The sequence below is a fragment of the Scomber japonicus genome, chromosome 6, assembly GCF_027409825.1.
Source record: "Scomber japonicus isolate fScoJap1 chromosome 6, fScoJap1.pri, whole genome shotgun sequence".
Classification (NCBI taxonomy): domain Eukaryota; kingdom Metazoa; phylum Chordata; class Actinopteri; order Scombriformes; family Scombridae; genus Scomber; species Scomber japonicus.
In genome coordinates, this window is record NC_070583.1 from 37,754,325 (window position 1) to 37,769,471 (window position 15,147).

The window sequence follows — 15,147 nt, forward strand, 5'->3', positions numbered from 1 at the left end:
TGCGTGTGTGTGTGTGTGTGTGTGTGTGTGTGTTTACCTGCAGCAGCTGATCAGTAGTAGTGATGATGATGATGATGATGATAAACCTTGTTGTGTGTTTTAGGATGTTGGATTATCAGCAGCAGATCTCTAAGCTGGAGGGAGACTGTCGGGAGCTCCGGAGCTTCCTGCAGGTAACAACCAAAGAAACACAAAGAAATAAATATAAATAAATAAAAAATAAATAAATATATAACTAAATAAAAATAAATACATATATAAATAAATTAAATAAATATATAAATAAATAAATAAATATATAAATAAATTAAATATATAAATTAAAGAAATATAGAAATAAAGAAATAAAAAGTTAAATAAATAAATATATAAATAACTAAATAAATGAGTTTCTACAGGTTGAAGCTTCTAACACTGATCGTAATGTAACAGGATTAAACATGTTAGCAGCTGCAGCCATCGATCAGGTCAAAGGTCAATGATGAGCAGTAAAAGGTCTGATTACCCAGAATCCTCTCCTCCGCTCCCTCTGGCTCCCAGCAGCCCTTGCTCTCAGCTCCCAGCATGCTCTAGCGGTGCAGCGCTGGTCCCAGCAGCTGCTGACACACAGGATGTGACATCACAGCTCTGAGTCTGTACTCAGATCCTATTGGCTCAGTGTGATGAGTGACATCCGACAGAACCAATCAGGAAGGAGCATCGGGGGGGAAGCAGGAGGAGGGGGGGGGCTGATCTCAAGTTTTCAAGCTGAGACCTTCTGATCAGTTATTGATTACAAACCCTAACTTCTTGATTAGTGAAAATATTTATGGTTTTATTTTGAAGGAATTGACCAGTTTTAGTGTTAGTGAACTATAATAACCCTGAGTGTGATGTGCTGCTGCTGTGTTTCAGGATCTGGAGAGAGCCAACCAGACGCTGAAGGACGAGTACGACGCGCTGCAGATCACCTTCAGCGCTCTGGAGGAGAAGCTGAGGAAGACCACCGAGGACAACCAGGAGCTGGTCTCACGCTGGATGGCTGAGAAAGCTGTGGAGGCCAACCGCCTCAACGCTGAGAACGAGAAGGACAGCAGGTGAGACCCTAACCCTAACCCCCCCCCCCCCAACTAGGCATGGGCCGGTATGAGATTCTGACGGTATGATAACCTGAGGTAAAATATCACGGTTTCACGGTTTTATGATTACGGCTATAAAATGTGATATTTTGAAATGTCTGTATTTAAAAACTTTTTTTTTTCCATTGAACAATCTTTTATTTTTAGTATTTAAAATAAATAATAATAAAAAACAAATGAATTATTTCTAATTAAAAAATAATAAAATATGTGCAGTCCTTTAACTGAGGCTAAACCTGCAGCTCAAGTCACGACATAAATGAATTATTTTTAGTAAAAAAAAACACAAAATGCAAATAAATGCAATCACTGAACCTGCGGCTCAAGATCAGAACATAAATAATTAAAACAAATAAAAACACGTCTAAGATAAATATAAATAAATGCAGGCAGGAGCTTAAAACTGAATCTCAACAGTTTTTGGAGACTTGCTCACGATCATATTGGATGTATTTCCTCCTCCCGCTGCTACTGTCCGTTACGTTCTTCCTCCGAGCCGCGGCCGTCTGTCTTTTTACGGTAGCCAAAGTATAAATACGCCGACTTGGCGCTTTTAGATGGGGGGGGGGAAGTTCGGGGGGCTCGCCTCCTTCAGCCATCATACAGCCTGCAGAGCTACCTGCTTGTAACAGCAACTGGAGTACGGGAGGGGTTGGACTTCACGCTGCAGCTGCACACGACCTGAGCGACCGTGGTAAACCTTGAAACCGGTAACCAGCCCATGCCTACCCCGAGGAACAGATGGAAGGACAGATGGAAGGAAGGAAGGAAGGAAGGAAGGACAGATGGAAGGAAGGAAGGAAGGAAGGAAGGAAGGACAGATTGAAGGAAGGAAGGACAGATGAAAGGAAGGAAGGACGGACGGACAGATGGAAGGAAGGAAGGAAGGAAGGAAGAGAGGAAGGAAAACAGACAGAAGGAAAGTGGGCTGAAGTGGACCCCTCGGCGGGCCGGTTCTGGCCCACGAGCCGCATGTTTTACATCATTTGTTAAAAGTTGCTTAGAAAAAATGTTTTTAGCAAATATCCTGTTCAGTATTAACAAAATGCTTTTATAATTTAAATGTAGAAATACTCCTGATGTTTTTAAATGAAGTCATTATTTATATATTTAAATCCTCGTAAACACTGTAGGTGGCGCTTTTGGACGGGGGAGGGGCTCGGGGGGGGGGCTCGCCTCCTTCAGCCATCATACAGCCTGCAGAGCTACCTGCTTGTAACAGCAACCGGAGTACGGGAGGGGTTGTACTTCACGCTGCAGCTGCACACGACCTGAGGGACCTCCACTCTCTCTGACGAGGCCTCACATTAATAAAAAAAACCCGCTCATACCCACAGACTGTATCATACCACAGACTGTATCATACCACAGACTGTATCATACCACAGACTGTATCATACCCACAGACTGTATCATACCACAGACTGTATCATACCCACAGACTGTATCATACCCACAGACTGTATCATACCCACAGACTGGATCATACCCGCAGACTGGATCATACCACAGACTGTATCATACCACAGACTGTATCATACCCACAGACTGTATCACACCACAGACTGTATCATACCACAGACTGTATCATACCACAGACTGTATCATACCCACAGACTGTATCATACCACAGACTGTATCATACCCACAGACTGTATCATACCACAGACTGTATCATACCACAGACTGTATCATACCACAGACTGTATCATACCCCCAGACTGTATCATACCCACAGACTGGATCATACCCCCAGACTGTATCATACCCCCAGACTGTATCATACCCCCAGACTGTATCATACCCACAGACTGTATCATACCCACAGACTGGATCATACCCCCAGACTGTATCATACCACAGACTGTATCATACCCCAGACTGTATCATACCACAGACTGTATCATACCCACAGACTGTATCATACCACAGGAACAGTGTGACGGAAAATTTTAGTGGTTTTGAAGCCGTGACTTTTTCATACCGTGGTATACCTTGAAACCGGTAACCAGCCCATGCCTACCCCCAACCTAAACCCCCCCTGGTCTCAGCCCGCCGTGCCTCCGACCCCTCTGACCTCTGACCCTCTCTGCCCCCTTGCAGACGCAGACAGGCCAAACTGCAGAAGGAGCTGGCCGACGCCGCCAAAGAGCCGCTGCCCCTCGACCCGTCAGTACCCCCAAAAAAACTCTTAAACACTATTGCTATGCTGATGTCACACAGAGGTGCTGACCCCCCCCCCCCCCCGCTTCTCTCCTCAGGGACGACGACATCGAGGTGCTGGCCGAGGATTCTGGGAAAGGAGGTGGAGAGACGTCGCCCAACCGACCGCTCAGCCGGACGTCCAGGTGAGAGACGAGAGACTCATCGGACGAGAGCTGCGAGATAAATTCATAGTTTAAGAGCAGAGGAGTCAAACTCATGTGGGCTGGACCATTAAAAAGATAGAAGGAAGGAAGGAGAACAAAGAAGGAAGGAAGGAAGGAAGGAAGGAAGGAAGGAAGGAAAACAAGACAGGAAGGAAGGAAGGAAGGAAAACAAGACAGGAAGGAAGGAAGGAAGGAAGGAAAACAAGACAGGAAGGAAGGAAGGAAGGAAAACAAGACAGGAAGGAAGGAAGGAAGGAAAGAAAACAAAGAAGGAAGGAAGGAAGGAAGGACAACAAGACAGGAAGGAAGGAAAACAAGACAGGAAGGAAGGAAGGAAGGAAAAAAGAAAGAAAGGGAAGAAGGACAGATGGATGGAGGGAAGGACAGATGGAAGGAAGGAAGGGAGGAAGGAAGGAAGGAAGGAAAACAAGACAGGAAGGAAAGATGGCATCGTAGTGACCTCATCGTAATGAATCAGGGCGGAGCCTCCTCTGCTGTTTCAGGTGTTTGCAGGTTTTTAACAGTCTGTTTCCATGGTTACAGTAAGAAGGTGTCTCAGCCGCCCCCCGGAGGTCTGCTGGACTCCATCTCCAACATATTTGGGTACGTAGCTGTCAGATCCGTCCCGTGTGTCCAGGTCTGGGGGTCTGTCCTGGTCTCTGGTGGGGGTCTGGGGGACCGTCCATGTTGTGATTGACTCTCTGTGTCTCTGCTGTCTGTCTGTGTGTCTGCAGCGTGTCTGAGTGTGTTCAGCCTGGACTCGTCCCTCCACACTCCAGGTGAAAGATCACGTGTGTTCAGCTGTTCACGCTGCCGGCAGCTAGTCCAGAACCTCGTTAGTCCAGAACCTCGTTAGGACAAGCCAGAACCTCGTTAGTCCAGAACCTCGTTAGTCCAGAACCTCGTTAGTCCAGAACCTCGTTAGTCCAGAACCTCATTAAGACCAGGCGGGGAGTTCTGGTCCTCTGAAATGAAGCCAACCAGGAAGTAACTTAGAGCTGCATTCTATCAAAAGGCCACCAGGGGGCGACCGTCTCTATACAAGTCAATGGAGAATTCACCAACTTCTCACTTGATTTCTAACCTCAGTAAACGTTTTCAAAATGTGTTTATGGTCTCAATCGCTAGTTTAAAGCCTTCTTCAATGCAGTATGATGTTCATTTGGGACATTTTGGCCTCCCTGATTTTATATGTGACGATAAAGCAGGGTATGCATTAGGGGGCGGGGCTACGTCCTGATTGACAGGTTGATTGACCAATGTCCTCCGGATCCAGCCCTCGCAACCATAGCAACCTCCCCGCTCCGCCCATGACCCCGCATCATACCCATATAAGTAGAATCCGTGTTTTTATTTTTCCCAGCATGCACCTGAAATGTTCAAGATGGCGCTGCCCAGATTAGAAACTATTGGCTTCTGAGCAGCAGTCCACAAACCAATGGGTGACGTCACGGATGTTACGCTCAGTTCTTCTACAGTCTATGGTTAGGACAGGGCCTCGTGAGTCCAGAACCTCGTTAGGACAGGGCCCCGTTAGGACAAGCCAGAACCTCGTTAGGACGGAGCCTCGTTAGGACGGAGCCTCGTTAGTCCAGAACCTCGTTAGGACACAACCTCGTTAGGACGGAGCCTCGTTAGTCCAGAACCTCGTTAGGACAGGGCCCCGTTAGGACAAGCCAGAACCTCGTTAGGACGGAGCCTCGTTAGTCCAGAACCTCGTTAGGACAGGGCCCCGTTAGGACGGAGCCTCGTTAGTCCAGAACCTCGTTAGGACAGGGCCCCGTTAGGACGGAGCCTCGTTAGTCCAGAACCTCGTTAGGACAGGGCCCCGTTAGGACAAGCCAGAACCTCGTTAGGACAGGGCCTCGTTAGGACAGGGCCTCGTTAGGACAGGGCCTCGTTAGGACAGGGCCTCGTTAGGACAGGGCCTCGTTAGGACAGGGCCTCGTTAGGACAGGGCCTCGTTATTATGGAGTTTATTTATTAACTTTGCTGTTTGAAACTTAAACTATAAATCAGTTCTAGATGTATTCTCATGTTTTAATAATGAAAGAAGTGATCAGAGTATTAGTAGCGTTGATGTAAAGTGGGTCCAGCTGTCCAGTGAGCGGCTGTGATTGGCTGACGGTCGGTCGGTTGGTCTGGCGGCAGCGTGAACACACTGTGACGTTTGTAGTGATGATTTATTGATGATGAATAATCCCCGATACTAAATCAATAATCTGATGAAGAGGCATGACGTAGACTCCTGTGTGTGTTTGAGGTGAAGAACAGTTAACGTGTCTGGAGCTGCAATCAATAGTTTAGATCAGGGGGGTCAAACATGAGGCCCGTGGGCCAGAACCGGCCCGCTGAGGGCTGCAATCCGGTCCACTTTACTTCCTGTGTTCTTTTCCTTCCTTCCATCTGTCCTTCCTGCCTTTCTTCCTTATTTCCTTTCTTTGATCCTACCTTCCTTCCATCTGTCCTTCCTCCCTACCTTCCTTTTTTCCTTTCATCTGTCCTTCCTCCCTACCTTCCTTTTTTCCTTTCATCTGTCCTTCATCCTCCCTACCTTCCTTATTTCCTTTCTTTGTTCCTACCTTCCTTCCATCTGTCCTTCCTTCCTTCCTTCCTCCCTACCTTCCTTTTTTCCTTCCATCTGTCCTTCCTTCCTCCTTACCTTCCTTTTTTTCCTTCCTACCTTCCTTTTTTCCTGTCTTCCTTCCATCTGTCCTTCCTTCCTTTCCTTCGTTCCTTCTTTCCATCTGTCCTTCCTGTCTTGTTTTCCTTCCTTCCTCCCATCTGTCTTTCCTACCTTTCTTCCCTCCTTCCTTCCTTCTTTCCTCCTTCCTTCCTTCCTTCCTTCCTTCCTTCCTTCCCTTGAATGAAAATGAGTTTGACTCCCCTGGTTTAAAGTATCTGCTGACACTGACATCAGTTACTATGGAAACCAGCCAACTTTAAACCTGGTTCACTAGGAGATGTTTGTCCCTTGGAGGCCTCCGTAGTTTCCTGTAGTCTTTATGTTGAACTTCCTGTTTGCTGTAAAAGCATCAACATGAATAAATAACATGAAACCAGTTTAATGACATAAAGATAAAAGATCATTTATTTAAGATATAATTTATATTTTATTCTTCTAATCAACGAACTGATGGACTAACAGTTAACGTGTGTTTGTGTCCTCCGTGTGAGGCCGACGCTACTGAGCATGTGCAGTAACGCTTCCTGTCCACAACTCATCAATAATATTAAAACACTCTGCAGCAAATAATCAATTAACTGATTTAGTTGTTTGACCCATAAAATATCAGAAATCAGTTTTATTGCACGTACCAGCTCTAAATTTGATAATCAGTTAAACATTTTAAAATGGAGAACAATGGCGATTGATTATAATGATAATAATATAGATATATAATGAAATATAATATATAATAATAAAAATAATAAGTTCATTATAATACATTAATGTTAATATCAATCAACAGATTAATTGATTATGATAATAGTTGTCAATGATCAATAAGTCATTACAGCTCTAATTGTGATAATAAATCAAAGTGGAGAATAATAATAATTAAAAAAAGAAATAATAATAATAATAATAATAATGTTAATAAAAAATAATAAAACATTTAAATAAATAAATCAAAATAATAATAATTAAAAAAATAAATTAAAAATAATGTTAATAAAATAATAATGATGATAATAATAATGTTAATAAAAAAATAATACTAATTATTATTATTAGTATTATTATTATTAATAAAAATAATTTAAAAGATGATAATAATAATAATATCAGCAGATTAATTGAAAAAACATTTTTGCAGCATTAAATGTTTTAAATCTAAATTTAAATATTTTATATAAATGATATTAAATATGTTAACATGTAGTCACCCTTGACCCTCCGTACCTTAGCTGGTGTTTGTATAGAAGTCTATCTATGGTAGAGTATAAAGCGTCTCCAGCTCCTCAGACTCACTCTGCTCGTCTCCTCAGCAGGCGTCGAACCGCCAACTCCTTCAGCTCGTCACCCGAGGCCACCGAGGCACCCACGGGCGTCTGCGCCGAGGTCCGGGTCCCCTGCACGGCGCTGCACGTCTTCGTAAGTACCAGCAATCCGGCCCACTTTCCTTCCTGTGTTCTTTTCCTTTCTTCCTTCTGTCCTTCCTTCCATCTGTCCTTTCTCCGTTTCCTCCCTCCTTCCTTCCTTACTTCCTTCCTTACTTCCTTTTATCCTTTCTTTGTTCCTTCCTCCCTTTCTTCCTTCTGTCCTTCCTCCCTTCCTTCCATCTGTCCTTCCTCCCTTCCTTCCATCTGTCCTTCCTCCCTTCCTTCCATCTGTCCTTCCTCCCTTCCTTCCATCTGTCCTTTCTTCCTTCTGTCCTTCCTACCTTTCTTCCTTCTGTCCTTCCTCTGTTTCCTCCTTCCTTATATCCTTTCTTTGTTCCTTCCTTCCTTCCTTCCTTCCATCTGTCGTTCCTACCTTTCTTCCTTCTGTCCTTCCTTCCATCTGTCCTTCCTCCGTTTCCTCCGTTTCCTTCCTTACTTCTTTTTATCCTTTCTTTGTTCCTCCCTTCCTTCCATCTGTCCTTCTTACCTTTCTTCTCTCCTTCCTTTTGCCTGTCTTTCCTTCCTTCCTTCTTTCCTTCCATCTTTTTAATGATCCGGCCCACATGAGATTAAATTGGTCTGTATGTGACCCTTGAATGAAGATGAGTTTGACACCTCTGCTCTACACCAATTCACATTAAAGCAGGATTAAGATGAGCCTCCTCACTTTACTGTAATTTAAGGTCAAAGGTCAATGATGAGCAGTAAAAGGTCTGATTACCCAGAATCCTCTCCTCCGCTCCCTCTGGCTCCCAGCAGCCCTTGCTCTCAGCTCCCAGCATGCTCTAGCAGTGCAGCGCTGGTCCCAGCAGCTGCTGACACACAGGATGTGACATCACAGCTCTGAGTCTGTACTCAGATCCTATTGGCTCAGCGTGATGATGAGTGACATCCCACAGAACCAATCAGGAAGGAGCATCGGGGGGGAAGCAGCAGGAGGAGGGGGGGGGGGGCTGATCTCAAGTTTTCAAGCTGAGACCGAAATTTAGAAAAATGTGTTTGAGACGATTTCAGTTTGAGCTCAGAGTTAAATGTTTGTGTGTGTGTGTGTGTGTGTGTGTGTGTGTGTGTGTGTGTTACTGTGTGTCACTGTGTGTCTCTCTCTCTGTGTGTGTGTGTGTGTGTGTGTGTGTGTGTGTGTGTAGGACGCCCACGACGGCGAGGTGAACGCGGTGAGGTTCAGCCCCGGCTCTCGTCTCCTAGCAACAGGAGGGATGGACCGACGCGTGAAGCTGTGGGACGTCGTCTCAGGTGGGACAAAATAATAGGAACACTTTTTAAAGAAGTTCAAAGTCTACAATTACTGTGTTGACCTTTAACCTCCGACTCCTGCGTTGACCTTTGACCTCCTGTCTTCAGGTCGCTGTGAGCCTAAAGGAGCTCTGACCGGCAGCAACGCAGGAATCACCAGCATCGAGTTCGACAGCGCAGTGAGTCTCACTTCCTGTCTGTTATTTGTTATGTGTGTGTGTGTGTGTGTGTGTGTGTGTGTGTGTATTGTGTGTCTCTGTCTGTGAGTAGTTGATGTGTAGTTGATGTGTATTGTGTGTGTGTGTAGTTGTGTATTTTGTGTCTGTGTGTAGTTGGTGTGTATTGTGTGTGTGTGTGTGTGTGTGTGTGTGTGTAGTTGATGTGTATTGTGTGTGTCTGTGTGTAGTTGATGTGTATTGTGTGTGTGTGTGTGTGTAGTTGTGTATTTTGTGTGTCTGTGTGTAGTTGATGTGTATTGTGTGTCTCTGTCTGTGAGTAGTTGATGTGTATTGTGTGTGTGTGTGTGTGTGTGTAGTTGATGTGTATTTTGTGTGTGTGTGTGTGTGTGTGTGTAGTTGATGTGTATTTTGTGTGTTTTCAGGGCTCGTATTTGCTCGCCGCCTCCAACGACTTCGCCAGTCGGATTTGGACCGTAGACGACTACAGACTGAGGGTGAGTCATGTGACACGTCCAGATCGGTTTCCATGGAGATTAAGATCGGATTTTGTCCTCTGCCCCCTGCTGGTCCGTGATGTGATGTAAAAGGTCTGAAGCTCAGACGCGTCGCCCCTTCAGCCGCCATCTTGGCTCCCAGCAGCCCTTGCTCTCATCTCCCAGCATGCTCTAGCAGTGCAGCGCTGGTCCCGGCAGCTGCTGACACACAGGATGTGACATCACAGCTCTGAGTCTGTACTCAGATCCTATTGGCTCAGTGTGATGCTGAGTGACATCCGACATGACCAATCAGAAAGGAGCGTCAGGCTGAGGGGGCGGGGCCTGAGCAGTGATCTCACTCTTCTACTGAGACCACAGTTCGGATTTAAACGATGTTTTCACGATATCGTTGAGTTTTTATTCGTTAGTTAAAACATTTTGTCTTGTTGTTGTTAACGAATATTTTTCTTCGCTGATGTTAAAGCTAACGTTAAGTGTACGTGGTTTATTTTCAGCACACTCTGACGGGTCACAGCGGGAAGGTTCTGGCGGCTCGCTTCCTGTTGGACAACGCTCGAATCGCCTCCGGAAGCTACGACCGAACACTAAAACTGTGGGACCTCCGCAGCAAAGTCTGTACGTGATTGGCTGTTGTTGTTTTTGTCATACAGTGTTACCATAGCAACCTGGCTCGATCATTGTTGGGTTTTTTAACAATCTTTTAATGTCAGCTGCCATCAAGAGGTTACGACTTTATTACCAGATTATTTTTAATATTACGACTTTATTACTACTTTTTTATCTTACTATTACGACTTTATAAATATTCCGACTTTATTCTCTAAACATTACGATTTTATTACGATTTGACAAAATATTACGACTTAATTACGATTTGACAAAATATTACGACTTTATAAATATTACGAATTTATTCTCTAAACATTACGATTTTATTGCGATTTAACCAAATATTACGACTTTATAAATATTACGACTTTATTCTCTAAACATTACGATTTTATTACGATTTAACCAAATATTACGACTTTATTCTCTTAAGTCGTAATAAAGTATTTTGTTAAGTCGTAATAAAATCGTAATGTTAACAAAATGTTATGACTTTATAAATATTACGACTTATTCTCTAAATGTTACGACTTTATTACGGCTTGGCCGGTGTTTGTCAGACTGGTGTTACCGTGGCAACCTGGTCGGATCACGGTGTTTCTCGTGCAGGTATCAAGACGGTGTTCGCAGGTTCGAGCTGTAACGACATCGTGTGCACGGAGCAATGCATCATGAGCGGACACTTCGATAAGAAGGTTCGATTCTGGGACAGCAGGTGAGCTTCCTGTTTACAGGATTTTCAGATTAAAGGTTTGAAAGAAGATTCGACTTGGACAGAGAGACAGAAGTTAAAATGACGAATATTTAAACCAGGAAGAAAATCATCAGACTGTGACGCTAAAGTTTGAGTACCCCTGTGTGTGTATCCCTGTGTGTGTACCCCTGTGTGTGTGTGTGTGTGTGTGTGTGTGTGTGTGTGTATTTACCCCTGTGTGTGTGTATTTACCCCTGTGTGTGTGTGTGTGTGTGTGTGTGTGTGTGTGTGTGTCAGGGCGGAGACCATAGTCCAGGAGCTGGAGCTGCTGGGCAGGGTCACGTCTCTGGACCTGAACCATGACCGCACGGAGCTGCTGACCTGCACCAGAGACGACCTGGTGAAGATCATCGACCTGAGAGCCAACGCCGTGAGACACACCTTCAGGTACAGCAGCACCTGAGAGAGGGAGGGTGTGTGTGTGTTATCTCTGCTGTGTGTGTGTATATTTACCTTTGTCTGTGTGTGTGTGTGTTGTTTCATCTCTGCTGTGTGTGTGTGTGTGTGTGTGTGTGTGTGTGTTTCATCTCTGCTGTGTGTGTGTGTGTGTGTGTGTGTGTGTGTTTCATCTCTGCTGTGTGTGTGTGTGTGTGTGTGTTTTTCATCTCTGCTGTGTGTGTGTGTGTGTATTTACCTCTGTGTGTGTGTGTGTGTGTGTGTGTGTGTGTGTGTGTGTTTCATCTCTGCTGTGTGTGTGTGTGTGTTTCATCTCTGCTGTGTGTGTGTGTGTGCGTGTGTATATATTTACGTGTGTGTATATATATATTGACCTGTGTGTGTGTTGTGTTAATCTCTACTCTCTGAGTGTGTGTGTGTGTGTGTGTGTGTGTGTTGTGTTAATCTCTACTCTGTGTGTGTGTGTGTGTGTGTGTGTGTGTGTGTGTTGTGTTAATCTCTGCTCTCTGTGTGTGTGTGTGTGTTCAGTGCTCAGGGCTTCAAGTGTGGAGCCGACTGGACCAGAGTCACATTCAGGTGAGTTCAGTAACTTTTACTCCGAAACTCTTCTTTTCTTTTTAATAATAATAATAATAATAATAATAATAATAATAATAAATGTTATTTATAACGCGCTTGTACAGGTGCTCAAAGACGCTTACAAGGAAAAAAAAAGACATAAAATGAAAAGAACAAACAATGTGGAAGGTTAAAAAGACATAAACAGTTTACAGGTTAAAAGCCAGTTTAAAAAGGTGTGTTTTTAGGAGTGATTTGAAGGTATGGGGGTCTGTACAGTCTCTGATGGGTTTGGGGAGTGAATTCCCGAGGGTGGGGGGTGGGGGGTGGGGCGGGGCAGTGGAGAAGGCTCTGCTTGGTCCGAGGGAGTAGAGCAAGGAGGTTTCCCTCTGAGGGTCGGAGGGCATGGGAGGGGTTGTAATGGTGGAGCAGGTCTGTGAGGCGGGAGGGGTTGTAATGGTGGAGCAGGTCTGTGAAGTAGGGGGGGTTGTAATGATGGAGCAGGTCTGTGAGGTGGGGGGGGTTGTAATGGTGGAGCAGGTCTGTGAGGCGGGAGGGGTTGTAATGGTGGAGCAGGTCTGTGAAGCGGGGGGGGGTTGTAATGGTGGAGCAGGTCTGTGAAGCGGGGGGGTTGTAATGGTGGAGCAGGTCTGTGAGGTGGGAGGGGTTGTAATGGTGGAGCAGGTCTGTGATGGTTGTAATGGTGGAGCAGGTCTGTGAGGCGGGGGTGTTGTAATGGTGGAGCAGGTCTGTGAGGCGGGGGGCGTTGTAATGGTGGAGCAGGTCTGTGAAGCGGGAGGGGTTGTAATGGTGGAGCAGGCCTGTGAAGTAGGGGGGGTTGTAATGGTGGAGCAGGTCTGTGAGGCACGGGAGGGGTTGTAATGGTGGAGCAGGTCTGTGATGGTTGTAATGGTGGAGCAGGTCTGTGAGGTGGGGGGGTTGTAATGGTGGAGCAGGTCTGTGAGGCACAGGAGGGGTTGTAATGGTGGAGCAGGTCTGTGATGGTTGTAATGGTGGAGCAGGTCTGTGAGGCGGGGGGTTGTAATGGTGGAGCAGGTCTGTGAGGCGGGGGGGGGGGGGTTGTAATGGTGGAGCAGGTCTGTGAGGCAGGGGGGTTGTAATGGTGGAGCAGGTCTGTGAGGCGGGAGGGGTTGTAATGGTGGAGCAGGTCTGTGAAGCGGGGGGGGGTTGTAATGCTGGAGCAGGTCTGTGAGGCGGGAGGGGTTGTAATGGTGGAGCAGGTCTGTGAAGTAGGGGGGGTTGTAATGATGGAGCAGGTCTGTGAGGTGGGGGGGGTTGTAATGGTGGAGCAGGTCTGTGAGGCGGGAGGGGTTGTAATGGTGGAGCAGGTCTGTGAAGCGGGAGGGGTTGTAATGGTGGAGCAGGTCTGTGAGGCGGGGGGGTTGTAATGGTGGAGCAGGTCTGTGATGGTTGTAATGATGGAGAAGGTCTATGAGGCGGGAGGGGTTGTAATGGTGGAGCAGGTGTGTGAGGCGGGAGGCGTTGTAATGGTGGAGCAGGTCTGTGAGACGGGAGGGGTTGTAATGGTGGAGCAGGTGTGTGAGGCAGGGGGGGTTGTAATGATGGAGCAGGTCTGTGAGGCGGGAGGGGTTGTAATGGTGGAGCAGGTCTGTGAGGCGGGAGGGGTTGTAATGGAGCAGGTCTGTGAGGCGGGCGGGGTTGTAATGGTGGAGCAGGTCTGTGAGGCGGGAGGGGTTGTAATGGTGGAGCAGGTGTGTGAGGCGGGAGGGGTTGTAATGGTGGAGCAGGTCTGTGAGATGGGGGGGTTGTAATGGTGGAGCAGGTCTGTGAGGCGGGAGGGGTTGTAATGGAGCAGGTCTGTGAGGCGGGCGGGGTTGTAATGGTGGAGCAGGTGTGTGAGGCGGGAGGGGTTGTAATGGTGGAGCGGGTCTGTGAGGCGGGAGGGGTTGTAATGGTGGAGCAGGTCTGTGAGGCGGGAGGGGTTGTATTGGAGCAGGTCTGTGAGGCGGGCGGGGTTGTAATGGTGGAGCGGGTCTGTGAGGCGGGAGGGGTTGTAATGGTGGAGCAGGTGTGTAAGGCGGGAGGGGTTGTAATGGTGGAGCAGGTGTGTAAGGCGGGAGGGGTTGTAATGTGGGAGCAGGTCTGTGAGACGGGAGGGGTTGTAATGCTGGAGCAGGTCTGTGAGGTGGGAGGGGTTGTAATGGTGGAGCAGGTCTGTGAGGCGGGAGGGATTGTAATGGTGGAGCAGCTGTGTGACGCGGGAGGGGTTGTAATGGTGGAGCAGGTCTGTGAGATGGGGGGGTTGTAATGTGGGAGCAGGTCTGTGAGGCGGGAGGGGTTGTAATGGTGGAGCAGGTCTGTGAGACGGGAGGGGTTGTAATGGTGGAGCAGGTCTGTAGTAGTATCACTAATGAGCTCATTCATTAAAACTCACCACTTCCTGCACATGTATTTTCACATTAAAAGTCTTTCCATGTCCTTTTAGACTTTTATTTTGAAACCTCAGTGAATGTCTGTGTTTTCAGTCCTGACGGCAGCTACATCGCCGGAGGATCAGCTGACGGCGCTTTGTACATCTGGAACGTTCTGACGGGGAAACTCGACAAGACTCTGGACAAGAACCACAAGTAAGAACCCCACTGACCCCAGACCCTCTCTCTCTCTCTCTCTCTCTCTCTCTCACTCACTCACTCACTCACTCACTTGCTCGCTCGCTCACTCACTCACTCACTCACTCGCTCGCTCACTCGCTCTGTCTCTCTCTGTCTCTTTTTCTCTCTCTCGCTCTGTGTCTGTCTTTCATTCTGTCTCTCGCTCTCTCTCTCTCTCTCTCTCTCTCTCTCTCTCGTTCTGTCTCTCTCCCTCTCTCTCTCTCTCTCTCTCTCTCTCTCTCTCTCTCGTTCTGTCTCTCTCCCTCTCTCTCTCTCTCTCTCTCTCTCTCGTTCTGTCTCTCTCCCTCTCCCTCTCTCTCTCTCTCTCTCTCTCTCTCTCACCCTCTCTCTCTCTCTCTCTCTCTCTCTCTCTCTCTCTCTGATAATCAGCTGATCGGTTTAATCTCCGTCTGTCTGCAGCTCTGCCATCAACTCGGTGTCCTGGTCGCCGTCGGGAACGTTCGTCGCCAGCGTGGAGAAGGGCAGCAAAGCCATCCTGTGGTCTGACATGTGACATGTGCGAGCCGGACGTTGTTATTTTTTTTTTATTTTTTTTGGTTGGTTTTTATTTGAAGCTCGGACTCTGGAGCGCGGCGAAGTTGGACTCAAGCTGGTCGCTGCTCTGCTTCCTGTTGAAATGTGTCGGAGACGAAGATCCAGATGTTTACTGTCTGTG

General features: G+C 46.9%; 1 protein-coding gene and 3 non-coding genes across 7 annotated transcripts in view; all 4 read left to right on the forward strand.

Annotated features, from left to right (window-relative positions):
- Positions 1-14,985, forward strand: part of atg16l1 (ATG16 autophagy related 16-like 1 (S. cerevisiae)) — a 21,330-nt gene extending 6,345 nt beyond the window's left edge. Inside the window, exons 6-21 of one of the 4 annotated variants that reach the window (XM_053321489.1) lie at positions 104-173; positions 895-1,076; positions 3,222-3,287; positions 3,380-3,466; positions 4,031-4,090; positions 4,222-4,266; positions 7,481-7,586; positions 8,740-8,845; positions 8,954-9,024; positions 9,447-9,518; positions 10,016-10,136; positions 10,740-10,845; positions 11,122-11,271; positions 11,809-11,856; positions 14,346-14,447; positions 14,892-14,985. In XM_053321489.1, coding sequence (XP_053177464.1) covers positions 104-173; positions 895-1,076; positions 3,222-3,287; positions 3,380-3,466; positions 4,031-4,090; positions 4,222-4,266; positions 7,481-7,586; positions 8,740-8,845; positions 8,954-9,024; positions 9,447-9,518; positions 10,016-10,136; positions 10,740-10,845; positions 11,122-11,271; positions 11,809-11,856; positions 14,346-14,447; positions 14,892-14,985 — 1,486 coding nt within the window. The remainder of the gene's footprint in view (positions 1-103; positions 174-894; positions 1,077-3,221; positions 3,288-3,379; positions 3,467-4,030; positions 4,091-4,221; positions 4,267-7,480; positions 7,587-8,739; positions 8,846-8,953; positions 9,025-9,446; positions 9,519-10,015; positions 10,137-10,739; positions 10,846-11,121; positions 11,272-11,808; positions 11,857-14,345; positions 14,448-14,891) is intronic. The other 3 variants (XM_053321485.1, XM_053321486.1, XM_053321488.1) reach the window with 3 other exon arrangements.
- On the forward strand, positions 474-755 carry LOC128361087 (small Cajal body-specific RNA 6). Its single transcript, XR_008321569.1, has one exon. It is a non-coding gene; the product is annotated as a small Cajal body-specific RNA 6 (non-coding RNA).
- LOC128361088 (small Cajal body-specific RNA 6) lies at positions 8,284-8,574 on the forward strand. The gene has a single exon (XR_008321570.1). It is a non-coding gene; the product is annotated as a small Cajal body-specific RNA 6 (non-coding RNA).
- Positions 9,590-9,874, forward strand: LOC128361089 (small Cajal body-specific RNA 6). Its single transcript, XR_008321571.1, has one exon. It is a non-coding gene; the product is annotated as a small Cajal body-specific RNA 6 (non-coding RNA).
- Positions 14,986-15,147: the final 162 nt, after the last annotated feature.